Source organism: Papilio xuthus, unplaced genomic scaffold (assembly GCF_000836235.2).
Source record: "Papilio xuthus unplaced genomic scaffold, Pxut_1.1 DF829660.1, whole genome shotgun sequence".
NCBI lineage: Eukaryota > Metazoa > Arthropoda > Insecta > Lepidoptera > Papilionidae > Papilio > Papilio xuthus.
In genome coordinates, this window is record NW_013528989.1 from 2,620,048 (window position 1) to 2,637,156 (window position 17,109).

At 33.1% G+C, this 17,109-nt stretch overlaps 1 protein-coding gene across 3 annotated transcripts in view; it reads right to left on the reverse strand.

Moving 5' to 3' along the window:
* sli (slit guidance ligand) overlaps nt 1–17,109 on the reverse strand; it is an 82,612-nt gene that overhangs the window by 24,197 nt on the left and 41,306 nt on the right. For 2 of the 3 annotated variants that reach the window (XM_013310018.1, XM_013310010.1), the window contains exons 3-5: nt 6,829–6,900; nt 6,356–6,427; nt 5,834–5,905 (exon numbers count right to left, since the gene is read on the reverse strand). In XM_013310018.1, coding sequence (XP_013165472.1) covers nt 5,834–5,905; nt 6,356–6,427; nt 6,829–6,900 — 216 coding nt within the window. The remainder of the gene's footprint in view (nt 1–5,833; nt 5,906–6,355; nt 6,428–6,828; nt 6,901–17,109) is intronic. The other variant, XM_013310023.1, reaches the window with a different exon arrangement.

A 17,109-nucleotide genomic window follows, 5' to 3' on the forward strand; every position in this document is an offset into this window, starting at 1 on the left:
TTCGTTTCCTGGAGCATAGCGTCCTGAGGGATACGTAACTTGAATATTGCGAGGGAATTATTTATAAAGAGCAGTTCCCGGAGGAGACGAGCGTTCGGTGGACGAGAAACTGTATTATTTCAGAGGGGCATTTTATTTCCAAGACCGGGATGTAGGGTTGAAGAAATTGTTAAAGTTATCTTTACGTTTTATTGGTTTTATTCCGAAGACATAAGAAACGTAACCAGCCCTTTTTATGCAAATTCTATAACAATTTCTTATTAAAATTAAGACCTTGTCAATTATTGACTTTGTTTGATGATAAACCGATTATTATTTTTTTTTATACTGGTTATCGCCCGTATTGCGTCCGCCCCGAATTAAAAAATATTATTAGTAGCCTCTATGTTCTACAGCTATGTCAAATTTCAACGAGATTCATGCAGCCGTTCTGGAGATAACTTCACACAAACATCCCTTCAAATATTCGCATTTATAATATTAGTAAGATTAAAAATAGTTGGTGTCAACCCTAGCATTTGTCAGCGCTGTCTCGCTATTTTGCTTGCATTTTTCAGTTTCCCTTTGGCTTGTTAGAATACAAGAAGTTTGCTAGAAATTTAAGTAACTTTCTTCGTAAAATATTGAAGCTTTTCTGTTGCATTCTTGTTGTAATAAAGACATTTATTGCATTTTTAATAAAATACAGTTAAATCGATGTTTCTTTAAGGTAAAAGGCAATTTAATTATTTAGATTTACAAAATTTTACTCATTTAATTAAAAGTTGTGTTTCCTTATAAAAATGAGGCTTGGATGGTACATTTTAGAATTAGTTAACGTTATAATTTCACACGCCTGGCATTTTTAAATTGCAATTATGCTAGGCCACGTCTCCATGGATATTTTTGCTCCAACCTCTATTGTAGGAGCTGCCATCTTGTCGGATGTCCGCATTTATTATGTAGCAAGAGGTTTTCTCCTGCGATATAATTAAAAAGTTTAAACATTAGACAAAGATTTATAAAACCTTTGTTTACTACGTAGCTTATAATTCGTTGAACTTTTTATACATTATAAAAGACATTTTAAGAAAATCCTATTTAGTAAGTTTTCTAATTCAAAACAGATGACGTTCAGATCGCAATATGAAAGTTGTTTTAACCTTTAATAATGTTATTAAATTATTTTATTGAAAACTTACAATACTGCGCTGTTCTCTAAATATTTATTAGTAAGAAAAATAGCGATTAAATTGTGTTTCTTTAAAAAAAAATTTTTTTTATTCAAACTTCTTGTCCTGTTTGCAAAAGAAAACATTAGTTGGGGGCACCATTAACCCTTCTCTTTGTATTTTAATAGCGGTTTTCTCGAGCAGAGCCGCGGGCGAAGTCTAGTGGCGTACTAAAGCCTTGAAAGATGCCCGCTTTTGAGAGTAAGTCGAGCGTGCTCCCCGCAGCGGTTATAAAAGACGGATACAATTTGTGACAAAATTAATGGTATTTATCTATTTCCGTGTTTAAATTTAAATAGTTTTCTTTGAATTATTTGCATATTTAAGGCTTTTTATATTAAACTCAAAGGTGTGTAAATATTTTAACTTCGTAAATCAGACTTATAATATTCGATTCGCTTTAAAATGTACTAAAAGCGATTTATTAAAAAACAATAAGCAATCAAATAATAAACCTTTGTTTTATCGTATATTAATTGCTGTTAAATTTAACAAATACAATAATTTCATTCATCATGTGTTAGAGTTCGTTCCAATTAAATAAAGAAAGCCTCGAAGTGAATCGATGTGGATAAATTTTTTTGTCCTACAGTGTATACTAGGATGTCGTTGAGTTCGCTCATGCATCTTGCCGCTTTCCCGCGACACTAATGCTGTGAGAATTTCTTTTCTTGTGAGAAAAAGAGTATTATAAAGCTGCCAGCGCTTGCGGCGCCATCTTGGATTTGGGAATAAAATGGCGGGAATTATCGACGACAAGCTTTCCAGGAATACAATAAAATATTATGATGAATTTTATAACGGAATTTTTGTTATTCCTACTCGACCCTTGCGTAATATAGAAAACTTGATAAGTAGCCTATGTGTTCTTCCAGACTATGTTCTATATGTATGACAAATTTCATCAAGATCCATGCGGCTGTTCTGGAGATATCTAAAAAACATCCATCCATCAAGACATCTAAACATTTCTTACTAATATTATAAATGCAAATGTTTAGATGGATGTTTGTTAGAATGTATTATATCTTTAGAATAACTCCATAAATCTCGATGAAATTTGTCATACATATAGAACATAGTCTGGAACAAATAGACGGTTAGAGTCACGAGCGACAGCTAGTACAGTCCTGTGACGTCACTGATCCGCTGGCCCTTTAGTTAGTTTATTACATAACTTTGTCTGTCCGTGTCGCTGTTCACATGGACATATATCATGGCCTGTCAACGTATAGGTGCCATCTACCGGTAAGATTCGGAGGTACAGTTGTGTAGGGATGGGATGATTATCGATAAACTTATCGATTTTTTGTCGATAAAATTGTAGTTCGGTAGTTATTTTTTTTATTGAAATCGTATGATTGCATGATTCTTATTAGAAAATTATTATTGTTCACTGTTTTTATACACGTTTAGTTGGATTTTTATATACAAGGGCACAGTAGTTCCTTTTCATTATTTGAATTTTAAATATCTTCATTTTAGTCAAACTGTATTTGTATTGAGCGTCGGTGGCTTAGGAGTCAAGCACTTGACTTGCAATCTGCAGGTCCTGGGTTCGAATCCCGCCATGTACCAATGTGTTTTTCGATATCCGATTTACATAAGTACATTTATCCGACATTCTTACGGTGAAGGAAAACATCATGATGCAACCTGTACATATCTGAGAAGAAATTTAGAGATATGTGTGAAGTCAACCCGCACTTGGCCAGCGTGGATGACTATGGCCTAATCACCCTTAACTTAGGTTAGGCTCCGAGACCCTCAGTGGGGACGTACAGTGAGCTGATGATGATGTATATGTATTTGACATATCTTTTTAATACGAAATCATTTAATAGAGATTATCTCTATGCAACACGATCTATTATTTGTAAAATAAAACGTCTATAATAATATACCTAACACACAAATATCAAAGCAAACTCTTAACATCACTTAGTTAATAGCGTAGCAATGGTGCGAACGGATTACAACGTAATAAAAGAAGTGAACAAAAATCCAATCTTTGAAACGTGTGTTCACATAATATCGCCACTTAAAAACAGGAAGTATAACAAAACGTGGCATTAAAACTTTATCGACAATAAATAAAATAGGCTAAGCTCCTCACTGGTTGTTCACGCACGCACGTATTGTGGCCCAGTTGATCCCATTGAGTTTGGTATCCGGTGTTATACACTTATTACGATTCGTTAAAGTCTCCTTGAAGAAAATACTACTTTATATTGTGGAAGGAAGTTGCTTCCGAAGACTGGACGAGAAAATTGACTCTAATTTCATGTAAATCGCAGGAAATATAAGACTGCCTCATATCAGAATCACTTTGATTATTAAAAATAGTTATTTAGCGTAAACTTATCATACTTAATCTACACTAACAGCCTCGCTGGACTATTATTTAATAACTCTGAGTGTGAAAATAAATAATTCGTACTATTATTTTAGGTTAGGAAAATGTTTGACAAACAATTGAATTTTTTGTTTCAGTTTAGCTTTTTAAAAACAAAAGGTCATGTAAAATTGGGTCTTTCAAAATGATACTTTTCCTGCAAATGGCAGATTCTAACCCGTATGACGTAAAAGATTAAGCAAATAGGAACAGGAAATTCATTCAAGTTTGTAATAAAATCGATTAATAGTTAATTGAACTTATCAACTGAGTTCATGAGCTTTAGAATTAAATTATATATAATTATACATTACATTTATTTAATTACAATATTAAATCTTTTATATACTCATGTAATTTTCATTGAAAGATTAACCGTTGATTTCTGACAACAAAATCTCTGTATAAAACATATCGTCATCCTTGTCATTATCTTTGACAAAACAGAGATAACAATATGTTTTAAACGGCGATGTGGGTCTCGGAGAGCCACAAATCAAATGTTAAAAATATAACATTTTATAACGATTAGATTGTCAATTTTTTTCATAACCTTTAAAATCATAAGATGATTTAATTTGTACTTCCAATAAAAACTGGACGTAGTAACTCTATAACCTCTAAATTACCATTTTTTACAAGGATCAAGGATGTTGAGACACAATATCTAGCATTACATAGTATTGCCACACTTAAAGCTGTTGGTCAATGTTGCCCGGATGAAATATTAGCGTATGGATTACCTTGCACCATGGAAAGCCCGATAAATAGGGAGAAATGGCCACTAATAGACGAAGGACTTGTTAGATTTTCATATTAATCATTGTGGATAAAAATTAAATCAATATTCATCATAATAATATAAATTTTAATGTTATTCACTACTAACAAAGAAATCTTACTGATTCGTTGAAATGAAAACGTAAATGTAATTTAATCTTTGACCCAAATTTTACAATGTTTCTGCACTATCTTTTTTAATTAATTATAATTTTAAAAATGTTTTACGTAAGATAATGAATTTAATAACTTTTTATCGATAAACAATTTCCTACATCACTAATCTTTTCTGACAGATGTCAAAATAGATTTGACATTTTACGTCAACGTAGTTTTTTTAATCTTTGTTTTTAATTTTTATCCACATGATTATGACGTTGTAACTTTAGTTTTTGTTGACGGTTCTCGTCAGCTTTAGGGAATGTTTGGAAGATAGAACCCGCTGCGGCTTTAGAAGCAGTCTATGGGGTGGTCAGGGGTAGAGCCAAGCGCCAGGGTAGTAATGACGTAAGCACCAGGTACCAGCAGGAGCTATCGAATTACATAACCTCACTTTTATATCTAAACTTTTTATTTAATCTGTGTTTTATTTAACATGTGCTTATTTAATTGTTGAAAACAATTGAATTCTATTTTTAAAATCATTTTCAATTTTGTATCGATATAAAGAGCGCCAAATTTGACATTGTCATTTTGACATTTTATAGTTTTAAATATCAACAAAAGCAAAGACATTACTTTGAATTAATTAAACATTAATTCATGTTTAAACTAATTTCAAAACTTATGCCTAATCTTTTTTATTTTCTTTTTAATGTAAAATATTTCAGAGTTTCGTGTAGGTTATATAATTCGATTGCATTAAATACCGTGGATTGTTATTTTAATGTTTCCATAAAGAAAATATAAACAAGAATACATTAACAGATTTAAAATGCTTTGGCTGACTTAGCTTAATTACGTTTTACACACTGACTTCTATAAATGGACTGGCTTTAAGACGTAGTTTTCTGTGCCTATTTTCCGCCATTTTGACATTGATAGTAGAGTTGTCGCGGTGGTGATAGATAGAAAACTGTCACGTAACACAGCAGGGTTAGACAAAGTGCATTCGCTTCGTAGCGATTATATAGCGAACATAAAAAATGCATAGAATTGACACAACAATCACGTGACTTATCAAAAATTATTGTCAGTTCTATACAGATTTGAAGTTCGTAATGGAATCGCTTTGAAGCGAATGTACTTTGTTTAACCCCTCAGACGCGTTAAAATCATAACGAAAGTAAAGGTTTTATTTCCAAATAAACTATCCATTTATAGAGATGAGTGTTTTTATAAGAAATGATTGTAAGAAACATATAAAACCCAAGGCACAGTATAGCTGGTACCACACCATTAGAAAGTGGAAGGGGCTAGGTGCGAACCCACATCATTGTCAACTCACAAACGTAGAAGATGTTTCAATTTCATGAAAATGCCGTCCGGTAACTGACCTATTCTGTTATTGTTCAGTTTCCTGTAAGTTAACATAAAAATAAAACAAAATAAAGTTACAAAATGTATCGATTGACATTTTTGAGGTTAGAATTTGTCTTGACAAGTAATTAACGATGTAGAAATAAAAATTGCTCATTATTAATCAGTTAAATATGTTTTTAATAGCTATATTTATTAATACATACTAGAAATAATTATTATTTAAATCAAATTATTTTTAAGGTTATAAAAACTTCTTGTAGGTTATATAACCTCAAAAATTATTTCTTGTCAAATAAAACTGAGCCTTATTTTTTTAATAAAGTTGTAGAATATAAAAATTGCTATTAAAAAATTTATATCTAACTATTAATTTTATTTCTAACTTTTGACAAATGCTTTTTATAGCATATTTATGTTATTGCCAATTGAAATATATTAAAAAATATACTACAATTATGTGTAATAATTAAAATTAATGCGTACTCACAATCTTTCCAGTGAAGTCAGAGCTAGAAATGCATCTCTTTCAATCGTGTGAATCTGGTTTTCAGATAGTTGTCTGTGAAATAAAAAAAACAATGAAAATAAAGCATCGGTTGCTTAACTTATCTTCATCGTAGGTACCATTATAGTTTTACATACATATGTACATTTATCTTATGTTCCTACGGTGAAGGAAAACATCGTGATGCTGCACATATCTGTGAAAAAATGTTAACAGGCTCGGTGGGGAAAAGTCATAATTATGGCAACTCATTATCGCCCTTAATGTCAGTGTCAAAATACTGTCACCGCATTCTAGTCATATGGACCGACAAGGATAACAGAACCGGTTGACAAACCAATTTATAACAGCTCACTATTGCCTCCCAGGAATAATATAAGTGTGCGTTTCTACTGCAGAAACATCAGTCCAAAAACATGATGTTTTTCTTTATTTAGAGAAAGAAATATACTTACAATATCTTCAAATCGTTCAAGTTTTGAAAGTCGCTTTGGAATATGATTGTCAAATTATTGCCTTGCAGATCTCTGGAACAAAAGAAACATTTTACAATAAATCCTGACCAAAATGTACATTTTCTAGTTATTCAAATACTATTTTAACAGTGGTAGAGCCCGCTTTTGTATCTTCGCACGAATTGTCCCGGCTCGCTTAGTGAAATACCACGACCATACAGAAGACAGGCGTGAAGTAAAAGCAATTCCGCGTTTCGTCTGATGAGTGTGTGTCCCGGAGGCCTAATTTAGTCCTCTTTCCCTTCCCACCTCTTTTCTTATAAGGAAAGGATGGGAAGTGGAAGTGGACTTTCCGGATGAGAGGATGCTCGGAAAGGGAAAATATTTTCTTTCTGTGCATCCTCTCCTACGTGGATTAAAGGTAGGCAACGCATATGCAATTGCGTATGTCTATGAGCAACGGTCACTTCGCTATATCATCGATTTCATGTGGCCGCTCGCTCGTTTGCCACCTAATGATATAAAAAAAAATTATGATACCATAATTTCGACATTTAAAGACATATTCATTTAGAAAAATCCTTTCAAAGTGCTGATCTATGTATCAAGAAAGTCCATTATGTCAAATCTCAAGTGTCTATGCCCAACAGTTATTTTTTAATAGTATAAAGTGGCAAACGAGCAAGCGCCCTTCATCAAACAACTTATAAATATTATAATGTGGAAGAGTTTGTTTGTTTAAACGCGCTAATCTCAGGAACTACTGGTCCGATTTGAAAAATTATTTTTTTGTTGAATAGTCCATTTATAGAGGAAGGTTATATAAGATTACACTTTGACCAATCGTTTTTTTTAAATTCCGTGCGGACGGTGTCGCGAGCGACAGCTGTCACCAATAAAGTGACCGCTGCCCATAGACCTCCGTATTTAAAGAAGCTTTGCCTATCTGTAATCAACAGATGACATGACACACATAAAGATATTTTCTCTTCCTATGCGTACTTATCTCTGCCAAATTCACCTCCCCTTTCCATCTCTTCTTTACAAGAAAAGTGTGCGAAAAGAGAAGGCTTCCGACATCTACTTTCAACTATCAGTCAAGTTTTTTATAATAGAAAAACTTACAAACTTAAATTAGCTATCTCTGCCTACCTCTCTATATTACATGATCTTGAAACTATGCGTTAAAACCTAAGTAAATCACTAATTAAGTCACTTAAGTTGCGAGTAAATGTAGCGTAAGGTTGTAGGGAAAAGTGCTTTTGCAAGTTACAAGAAAAGCCGCAACTTGGAGTCTCTGAGTGACACTTAACTAAGTTAATAAGTGGTAACGTTTGTAGGCTCTATTAAATTACTAGAAGTAATTAATATTATTAGTAGAAAGATTTCATTATTTTTGTATTTACAATAAACTAGCTGTCGCCCGCGACTTCGTCCACGCGGAAAATAAAAGTAATTAGTAGTCTACGTGTTTTTCCAGACTATGTTTTAAATTTATGCCTTTAAGCGAGATCCATGCAACCGTTCTGGATATACTTTCTAACATACATCTATTTATCCATCATTAACTCACTATAAGTCCCCACTGAGGGTCTCGGGGTCTACCCTAAGTGTAACTAGGTGATAGTGAATGCAGGTCCAGTGCATCACTTCTCACATATCTTTGACATTCACAGATATGTGCAGCATCAACATGTTTTCCTTCACACTAACAACATAAGATAAATGTACATATGTAACACATTGGTACATGGCGAGGATTCGAACCCAGAATATACAGATTATTACTTAATTAAAAATTCATAAGTACATAGGTAATTAGCCACGAAGTTAAGACATAATTTCGTTCTAAATAAATAGGCGAAGCATAAAAAAGTTACCCCCAGTAAAGCTCTTACAAATAACCGAAGTTACGGTATGAACTTAAGTATCACTTAGCGTCACTAAGTGGCACTCAAGCTCGGGTGAGTTAACTTAGAACTTGAAAAGGCTCTAGCGACCTATTTCCTTTGATAAGTAACTTACTATATAAATTACTAGCCACTTGTCCTGGTTCCGCTCGCGTATATAAAATAACTAGCGGTCGTCCATGACTACGTCCGCACGCGATAAAAAAAACATAATCAGTAGTCTATGTGTCCTTCCAGATTATGTTCTATATGTATAAAAAGTTTCATCAAGATCAGTTGAGCCGTTCTGGAGATATTTTTTAACATACATACATCTAAACATTCGCATTTATAAGTTTTTTTTTATTTATCCAGACTACATAAAGCCTAGAGCGTCGGTGGCTCACGGGTCAAGCACTTGACTTGCAAACTGCCGGTCCAGGGTTCGAATCCCGCCATGTACCAATGTGTTTTTCCATTTCCGATTTACACATGTACTTTTATCCGATGTTCTTACGGTGAAGGAAAACATCGTGATGCAACCTGCACATATCTGAGAAGAAATTCAAAGATATGTGTGAAGTCAACCAACCCGCACTTGGCCAGCGTGGTTGACTATGACCTAATCACCCTTAACTTAGGGTAGGCTCCAAGCCCCTCGATGGGGACGTATAGTGAGCTGATGATGATGATGATGACACAAAGCCTATATATAAATCTTTAAAAATCGAAACTAAAATTCAACCGCAATAATAGCGTTTAAAATATTTTGTTTATATTATTTCAATCCTTTTCTTGTTTTTTAAATAACCTTGAGGTGTTGAATACAAGTTTCATAACAGTGGAAACATGAACATGTAAACATAACACAATAATCGCTACATAAAAAGCGTCGCTTAATCTTTACGAGCAGGCTTCAACGGATCTTAAGACGTAAACTTTTATTGCCTTGTCAAGGGAAAGAATACAGACATAACAATGTTATAGAGAGATCAAAACATAATATAAAAAAGAGTAATTAATTTACACATATTAATAAAAATATTTAGAATCTCTCTGTCCGTAAATTCGCGTTTGTTCTGCGGAAAGCTGATGCGTGCAGCCATATTATACCCTAGATTTGTTTTTATGCGTTGACGAAGTCGCGTGCGACTGCTAGTCATAAACATAAATACACAACGCAGTTATTACTTGTTACCAAAATATTTAATTTGGTATTAATTTTTTGATAAAAATGATACTAGTTTCGGTCATTTAAAGATTGACGTAGTTACTAGAAAGATATATATGTAAACTAGCGGACCCGACAGACGTTGTCCTGTCTACACGTCTTTAATTTGAAAATTTCAAACTTTTTTTAATAAGCAAAGCTAGGGACAGACTAAAATTAAAATTCGAATATTATTTAGAATTTGGCACTGCGATGGTAGCGCCGTCTGTCGGATCCAATGTAAAACATTCCAAAATCAACAACTACTAATAAATTAAAAATTAATTAAATAAACATTGTCCAGCGGACAAAATAGTGAATCTAAATCATTCCCAGATCCCCTTGAACACACACAAAAAATTTCATCAAAATCGCTCCAGTCGTTTGCGAGAAGTTTACTGACATACACACTCACAGAAGAATTATATATATAAAGATATGAACATATAACATTAAAGCAGTAGAAAAAAGAGAGACATTAATTATGTCTTATACTTTATATCTGTTTCTTGTAACGATAAATTATATGTTTATGCAACTTCAAAATTGTATCTTTTATTTGAGTTGTATAATTTTTTTGCCAGTTCTAATTTATTAATAATTCTATGGTTATACCCTTTTCTATGTCATAAAGCGATATAGAGGTGGTCGGAGACGTAAAATCTTCGTAATACACATAATATCGAGGGAATTGGGTCGGGTCATTGACCGAACATATCCTGAAGCCTTATTCAATTGAGATGTCAACTTTGAGAAGTAATATATAATTGATTCAACATATTTAACGTTCATACATATATTCTGTTATACTCAGAGTCAAATGGTAACTAAGGAAGTGTTTAATGTCGATTTATAAATGAAATTGTCATTATGACCATAATAATAACACGATATAACGCGTGACCTTGACAATAAGCTATAAATTTTGTACAAACGATAAAACATAATCAGAGTTGTTCAGTGATCACTTAGGTGCTTCTTTACTTCTGCAATTATATTTGAATTGAATCTACACTATAATATTGTATGAAGTCTTCACTTAGCGACGAATTAACGACAATGCGTGCGTCCATGTGTAGATTTACTTTCAACATATCTATTCGATGTTTTGTAATGTAATTAAACATTAATTTCAATCAATCCTGTACATTCCCCGCTATAAAGAGTCGATTATCTTGCCCCTTGAGCTTTGATTGCGGCACAACTCGTAATTCGGACGACTGTAGGGTCACCATAACATCAGATTGTCTGGGACAAGTACTGATAATACGAATGATTGAAATATCGAATCTTGCACGTAGAATATTCTCTTTTTTTACAAAGAAAATAAGAGAAAAAGCTTTATGATTGTTTCGTAAATGTAAGAACTTACGGTCCTTAAGACACAGTATTTTATATTTATTGAGATAAGACTAAAACTTAGCCTTAAGATAATGGTGATCACTTATTTTGTGCTGTATTTAATATTCTTGCACTAATTGTCGTTTATTTTTGTAAATGCAGCTATTACACAGTGTTAGTTTAATGTAATATTAATATTAACTAAAGGTCGTAAAAAGTTACAACAGTAGTTGGTTTCATAAATTTTAATCATTGCATAACTGCAGGGAATGTCCTGTCTATACAATTGAATATGGTGCAACTACGCTCATCGGACAAGTTTTAATTGGTCCGTCGTATTCGTGGCGGATCATTACGAGAGTCGTGCAGCTCGCAACGTACAGACACGCCGACTTTATATAGTAAACATTGGGTTAATTAACTCTTACATTTACTTTTAGTTGCCGACTCTATTAACATTTATGTCTTCAAATAACTCGAATACAAGTCAGGCTAGGAAAAAACGCAATTCTTTTGCTAAGTTTTGCTTTAAATCGAAATCAAAAACACTTCAATTAAATGCCAATCCATTTAAATAGTTGTATTAAATAATTTGTAACTCAACACAAATGCATGACTTGCAGATCAGTTGAGTGAATCAGTACTCAGCTCAGCTCAATTAGTACTTGCAGTTATGATTTGCGTTTCGAACAACTGCGAGTCACTGCAGTTTACGGCTGGTCGCGGCTCACGAATCGATTCAATGCTGATACAAGTATAAATGGTTAACTGGTTAAATGGTTCGCTCTTTAACGATGTCAGATGACCAAGTATTGGTATTCTTTCATTAAAATTGATCATTTACCATTGGTTTCTGAGACGAAAATCTCCGTTTAAAACATATTGTCATCTCTGTCTAGTATTTTTTTCATATCATAAGGCGGCAAACGAGCGAGCGGTCACCTGAAATCGCTGAAGTAGCGAAGTGACCGTTGCTCATAGACATACGCAATTGCATATGCGTTGTCTACCTTTAATCGACGGAGGAGAGGATGTACAGAAAGAAAATATTTTCCCTTTCCATGCATCCTCTCATCCGGAAAGTCCACTTCCACTTGCCATCCTTTCCTTATTAAAGAAAAGGGTGGTAAGAGAAAGAGGACTAAATTAGGCCTCCGGGACGCACACTCATCAGACGAAACGCGGAATTGCTTCCACTTCACGCCTGTTTTCAAAAAGTCTGTTATGTTAGGGATGATGATATGTTATACAGAGATTTTCGTCTTGGAAACCAACGAATAAAGACGTAGCTCCTCGCCTAAAAAGCCCTCTACTGTTAGTAATATCCTCTAACAATAAAGCAATAAATCCCAGTTTATTATAACTTGTGTTAATCCCCTTCAATGTAGTAACATCACGTACTGAGCTACCGACAGAGGGCATTCAGTGCCCACGTACTACACTCAAAGATGCTGTACAGATGTACGCACTCCAGATTCTATTCTTATGTGTAGGGTGACAATAATTTTAATAAATAAACAAAGATTATGGACTTGTGTCTTAAAAAGTGATCTCATCCAAAAAAAAAGATATTAAAAAGTAGAAATCTTTAAAACATTTTTTACGTTTTTTTTGTATTTCTCTTTATGTCATTAAATTAAATACATACATGAATTTAGTTCATCTTAGTCATAAGTAGTTTGTTGTATTATAAGTTAATTTTATGTAAATCTTAAAGAAAATATTATATGATAAATTTGCTCGTAATAATGGAGTAAATTAGAACTTCTATTTTTATTTTAAAGGACATTCCACCGAAATTTTTAATTCATATGTAACCTACAACACTGGTTATACTTAAAATATTTCTTTTATCAAGTAATTGAACGAAGGATATAAGTTAAATACACGACAGACTTTGTAACTTTATTTATCTGACAGTTCAAAGTTAATTTTTAATCTATGATTATTTTTACAGATGTCACTATTAATATAATTTCGTCGTAATTGTTCCTAAATCTTACTAATATTATAAATGCGAATGTTTCGATCAGTCTTTCCCAAAGTGTGCGATAACGCCCCCTTGCGGGCGCTGCAGGTCTCAAGTTGCGGGTTATAGTAAAAGTTTCCTTTACAATTCTCCGTTAATATACATATATAGGTCACAATAATTAATTAATTTAATTTGAAGTTATAGTGGTTTTTAAATATGTGAAAATATGAGGGCGTTAAAAATATTTATTCTTAAAGTGGGCAATAGACAAAATAAGTTTGGGAACCACTGGTTTAGATGGATGTTTGTTAGAAGGTATCTCCAGAACAGCTAAACGGATCTTAATGAAATTTGGCATACATATAGGACAGACTATGGTCTGGAAGAACACATAGACTTATTTTTTTTTAAATAAAAGATACAGTTTGAAAAACAAAGTAAATTAATTAATTTCTTTTCAATCTGACATCGTAAAAGCCCCGGGTGTTCTTAGGCTATAAAATATATGAAATAAATGCACTAAGGTCTACATTAAGCCACAATTCCTAGGGACATTGCAACGAACAGCTTGCAAACAATTTATGTACTGGTCATTCTGTTTTATAACCTATAAGTTTGCTCTTTTTATACGTCAAAGAGTAGTTTACAAAGATCGGATATAGTTTGTTTTGTGACTACAAGCATTGCATTTATATACATACTAATTAAAAATATATGTGTTAGGAGAGAATTTTATAACTAAAGCATCGATAATATTCTCTTTTAAAATCTACTATCTGAGAAACGAAAGTTGCTTGTCTTTATATTATACAATTAGCGTCAATAGCCTAATAGTTAAAGGTGCGGATTCCCGATCATGAGATCGACGGTTCGAATTCCGCCATTCGACTATTGTCGTAAACCATAAGCACAAGCATAGAGCTTAGTTGGAATGGTAAAAAGAAATATTAGTAAATTTACAAAAAAATCTGCTAATAAAAAAAATGAATTTAAAATTAAACATTTAGCAAAATCAATTAAAATAACATTCCAATCAAATGCTACACAACAACGTCTAAAATGCTATAATAATTTAAAATGTACTTAGTACCTAATGTCACTTCTATTTGACATGTTATAATCTATGTTAGGGATCGTGTCTGCCGCGGGCCACACAGTATAGGCGGGGCTCAGTTTAGCTTCGCAATGCGACATACTATAATAAATACTATATGCAAAATATGCGATAAAAAAAGGTTTTTATGTTGAGAAATTTTGTATTAATTCGAAACGAAATTTTACTAACCAAATCCGAAGATTTGAAAACAATGTGTTTATTTTTCGTTTAAACGTTTTTTTCCCTTGTATAACAATACTGTCGCCCGCGGCTTCATCCGCGTGGCATTAAAAAAACTTGATTAGTAATCTATGTGTTCTTCCAGACTATGTTCTAAATCTATGACAAATTTCATCAAGATCCACGCAGCGTTTCCGGAGATACCTTCTAACAAACATCCATCTAAACATTCGCATTTATTAAAGTAAGATTACTTGGTTTATTAATAGACATAAATAAACAGATTAAGTTAAATTAAAACCGTTTAAGTTATTCGTAATTGTCTAACTATCCAAGAGGCGTCTTCGTGTCTTGCATCAAACTGACTCATTGCTAAATACAGCTGACAGGCGCCGTGCAATTGCTACAAATAAGTGCAATGGAAACTCCGTGACGTCAACCAAATACAATGCCAAACGAATATAGGACGGACTGTTTTTAAACAGTAAATATATTTGCTTATCTTTTTAGGGTATCCGTACCACGAAAGGAAAAAAACGGAACCCTTATATCACTTTGTTGTCCGTCCGTCTGTCTGTCAAGACCCTTTTTCTCAAAAACGCGTGAAGGTATCAAGCTGGAATTTATATCAAATGTTCAGTTCTGCGGTCGCTAGGTGCTGTGAAAAAATAAAACTTCTAAGCTAACCCAATCAAAAGATACAACCGTTAGTTTTAAATATCATAAGGTGGCAAACGAGCAAACGGATACCTGGCTTTAAAATAGCGAAGCGATCGCTAGCCATAGACATACGCAATTGCAGATGCATTGCCTACCTTTAATCGACGGAGGAGGGGACAGAAAAATAATATTTCTCCTTCTTATGCGTCAGATTTCCTTATAAGAAAAGGATGGGAAAGGAAAGACCTTTTTTTGACCCTATTCAAACATGTTTCGGAAGTTTTTAGAAGAAAGTTTTTTATTTAGTAATGTATGTATATATCCATTTACCGTGGGTTTCCGAGACCAAAATCTCTGAATTAAAAAAACATCATCCCTTTCATTTGACAAACCAGAGATAACATTTTAAACTGGGATTTTAGTTTCGGAAACGCACTCAGAATAAAAGAACAGTACTTTGTTGAGTATTGTGTCTCTGTAGGGATAAGGGCAGGTTAATGATGTCTTTGTTTAGTTAAAAAAAATTAACTTTTTCTTATTTTCACTTATATGAAAACCGGATAGAATTTACTTTAGTGAAAGCGATACGTTCTCCGCTAAATATTACCAAATACGTGTTAAATTTTCACATAAATACTTTACTTTAACAAATAATACGTGTTAACAAGTTCCCTACTTAAGTTATTATCAAGTAATCATTAAGTTACATGTCCAACGTAGTTTTAAACTTGATTTGTAGTAACACAAAGATAAAATTGCCATTCCTATATAATTCTATGCATAATAAAATTTCAGTGTTTGTAATTTTGAAAAAAAAACATATTTCTTATATGTATGATACTAGTTGTTGTCCGCAACTCCGTCCGTGCGCAATTAAAAAAAAACTTAATGTCTTATGTGTTCTTCGGGACTGTGTTTTATATTTATGACAAATTTCCTCAAGATCCGTTCAGCTGTTCTGAAGATATATTCAAACAAACATCCATCTAAACATTCGCATTTATAATATTTACTTATAGTTAGCTATGCAGATAATGGAATACTTTTATTACTTATATATATTTATCTGTATGTCTGTCCGTAAGTTTCATTTGTTCCGGGTATTCTACGGAATGGGTGAATCGATTTTAACGAGAGATTAACTGGAAGATAACTTGTGCTTATTTATCTTGTAGGCTACTTATTCTTCTGAGCTTTCGAAGACGTGGACGATTAGTTTTATATATGTTTATGTACAGTACAATTTGTTAAGCTTACAGTTGTAGTCGGGGAAATTTATTTCCTACCAACATCAAAAAATAATTTAAGACTCATCTTTCTAATATAAATGCGAATATTTAGATGGATGTTTATTAGAAGGTATCTCCGGAACAGATGAACGGAATCTGATGAAATTCAGCTAACTTGTAGAATATAGTCTGGAAGAACACATTGACTACCTTTTTTTTTTACATTTTATAAGCTAGCGCTTGACCACGATCCCACCTGGTGAAGTGGAGATTTGGTCGAAAGATGGTACGCGCTAGCTTAGTAAGTGCCTATTCACTCTACTTTTTTTTATTAAGCGCAGACGGAGTCGCAGGCAACAGCTATAATTTAATAAAATCAAAATATCGTAGCAACGTACATGCTCTTATGATAATACGATATTCGATTCTTAATTGTAAGCGGATTCAATTCTTTAACTGGTATACCTACCCACTCGCAATTGTCCGTGTAATGAGTTTATTTCTGTCTCGAGCTAACAAATTGCGAATGTTCCGCGCACGCGCATTCATATTGTTTAGCTCTAATCTTTTATTACGCCCACAAATAAACGAATCACTATCTATATACACTTACTATATTACTTAAGTAATATCAAAACTTAATCTAAATTAAGGTTAATTACCAATTGTTTTTTATATATACGAACTAATAGTCGCCCGCGACT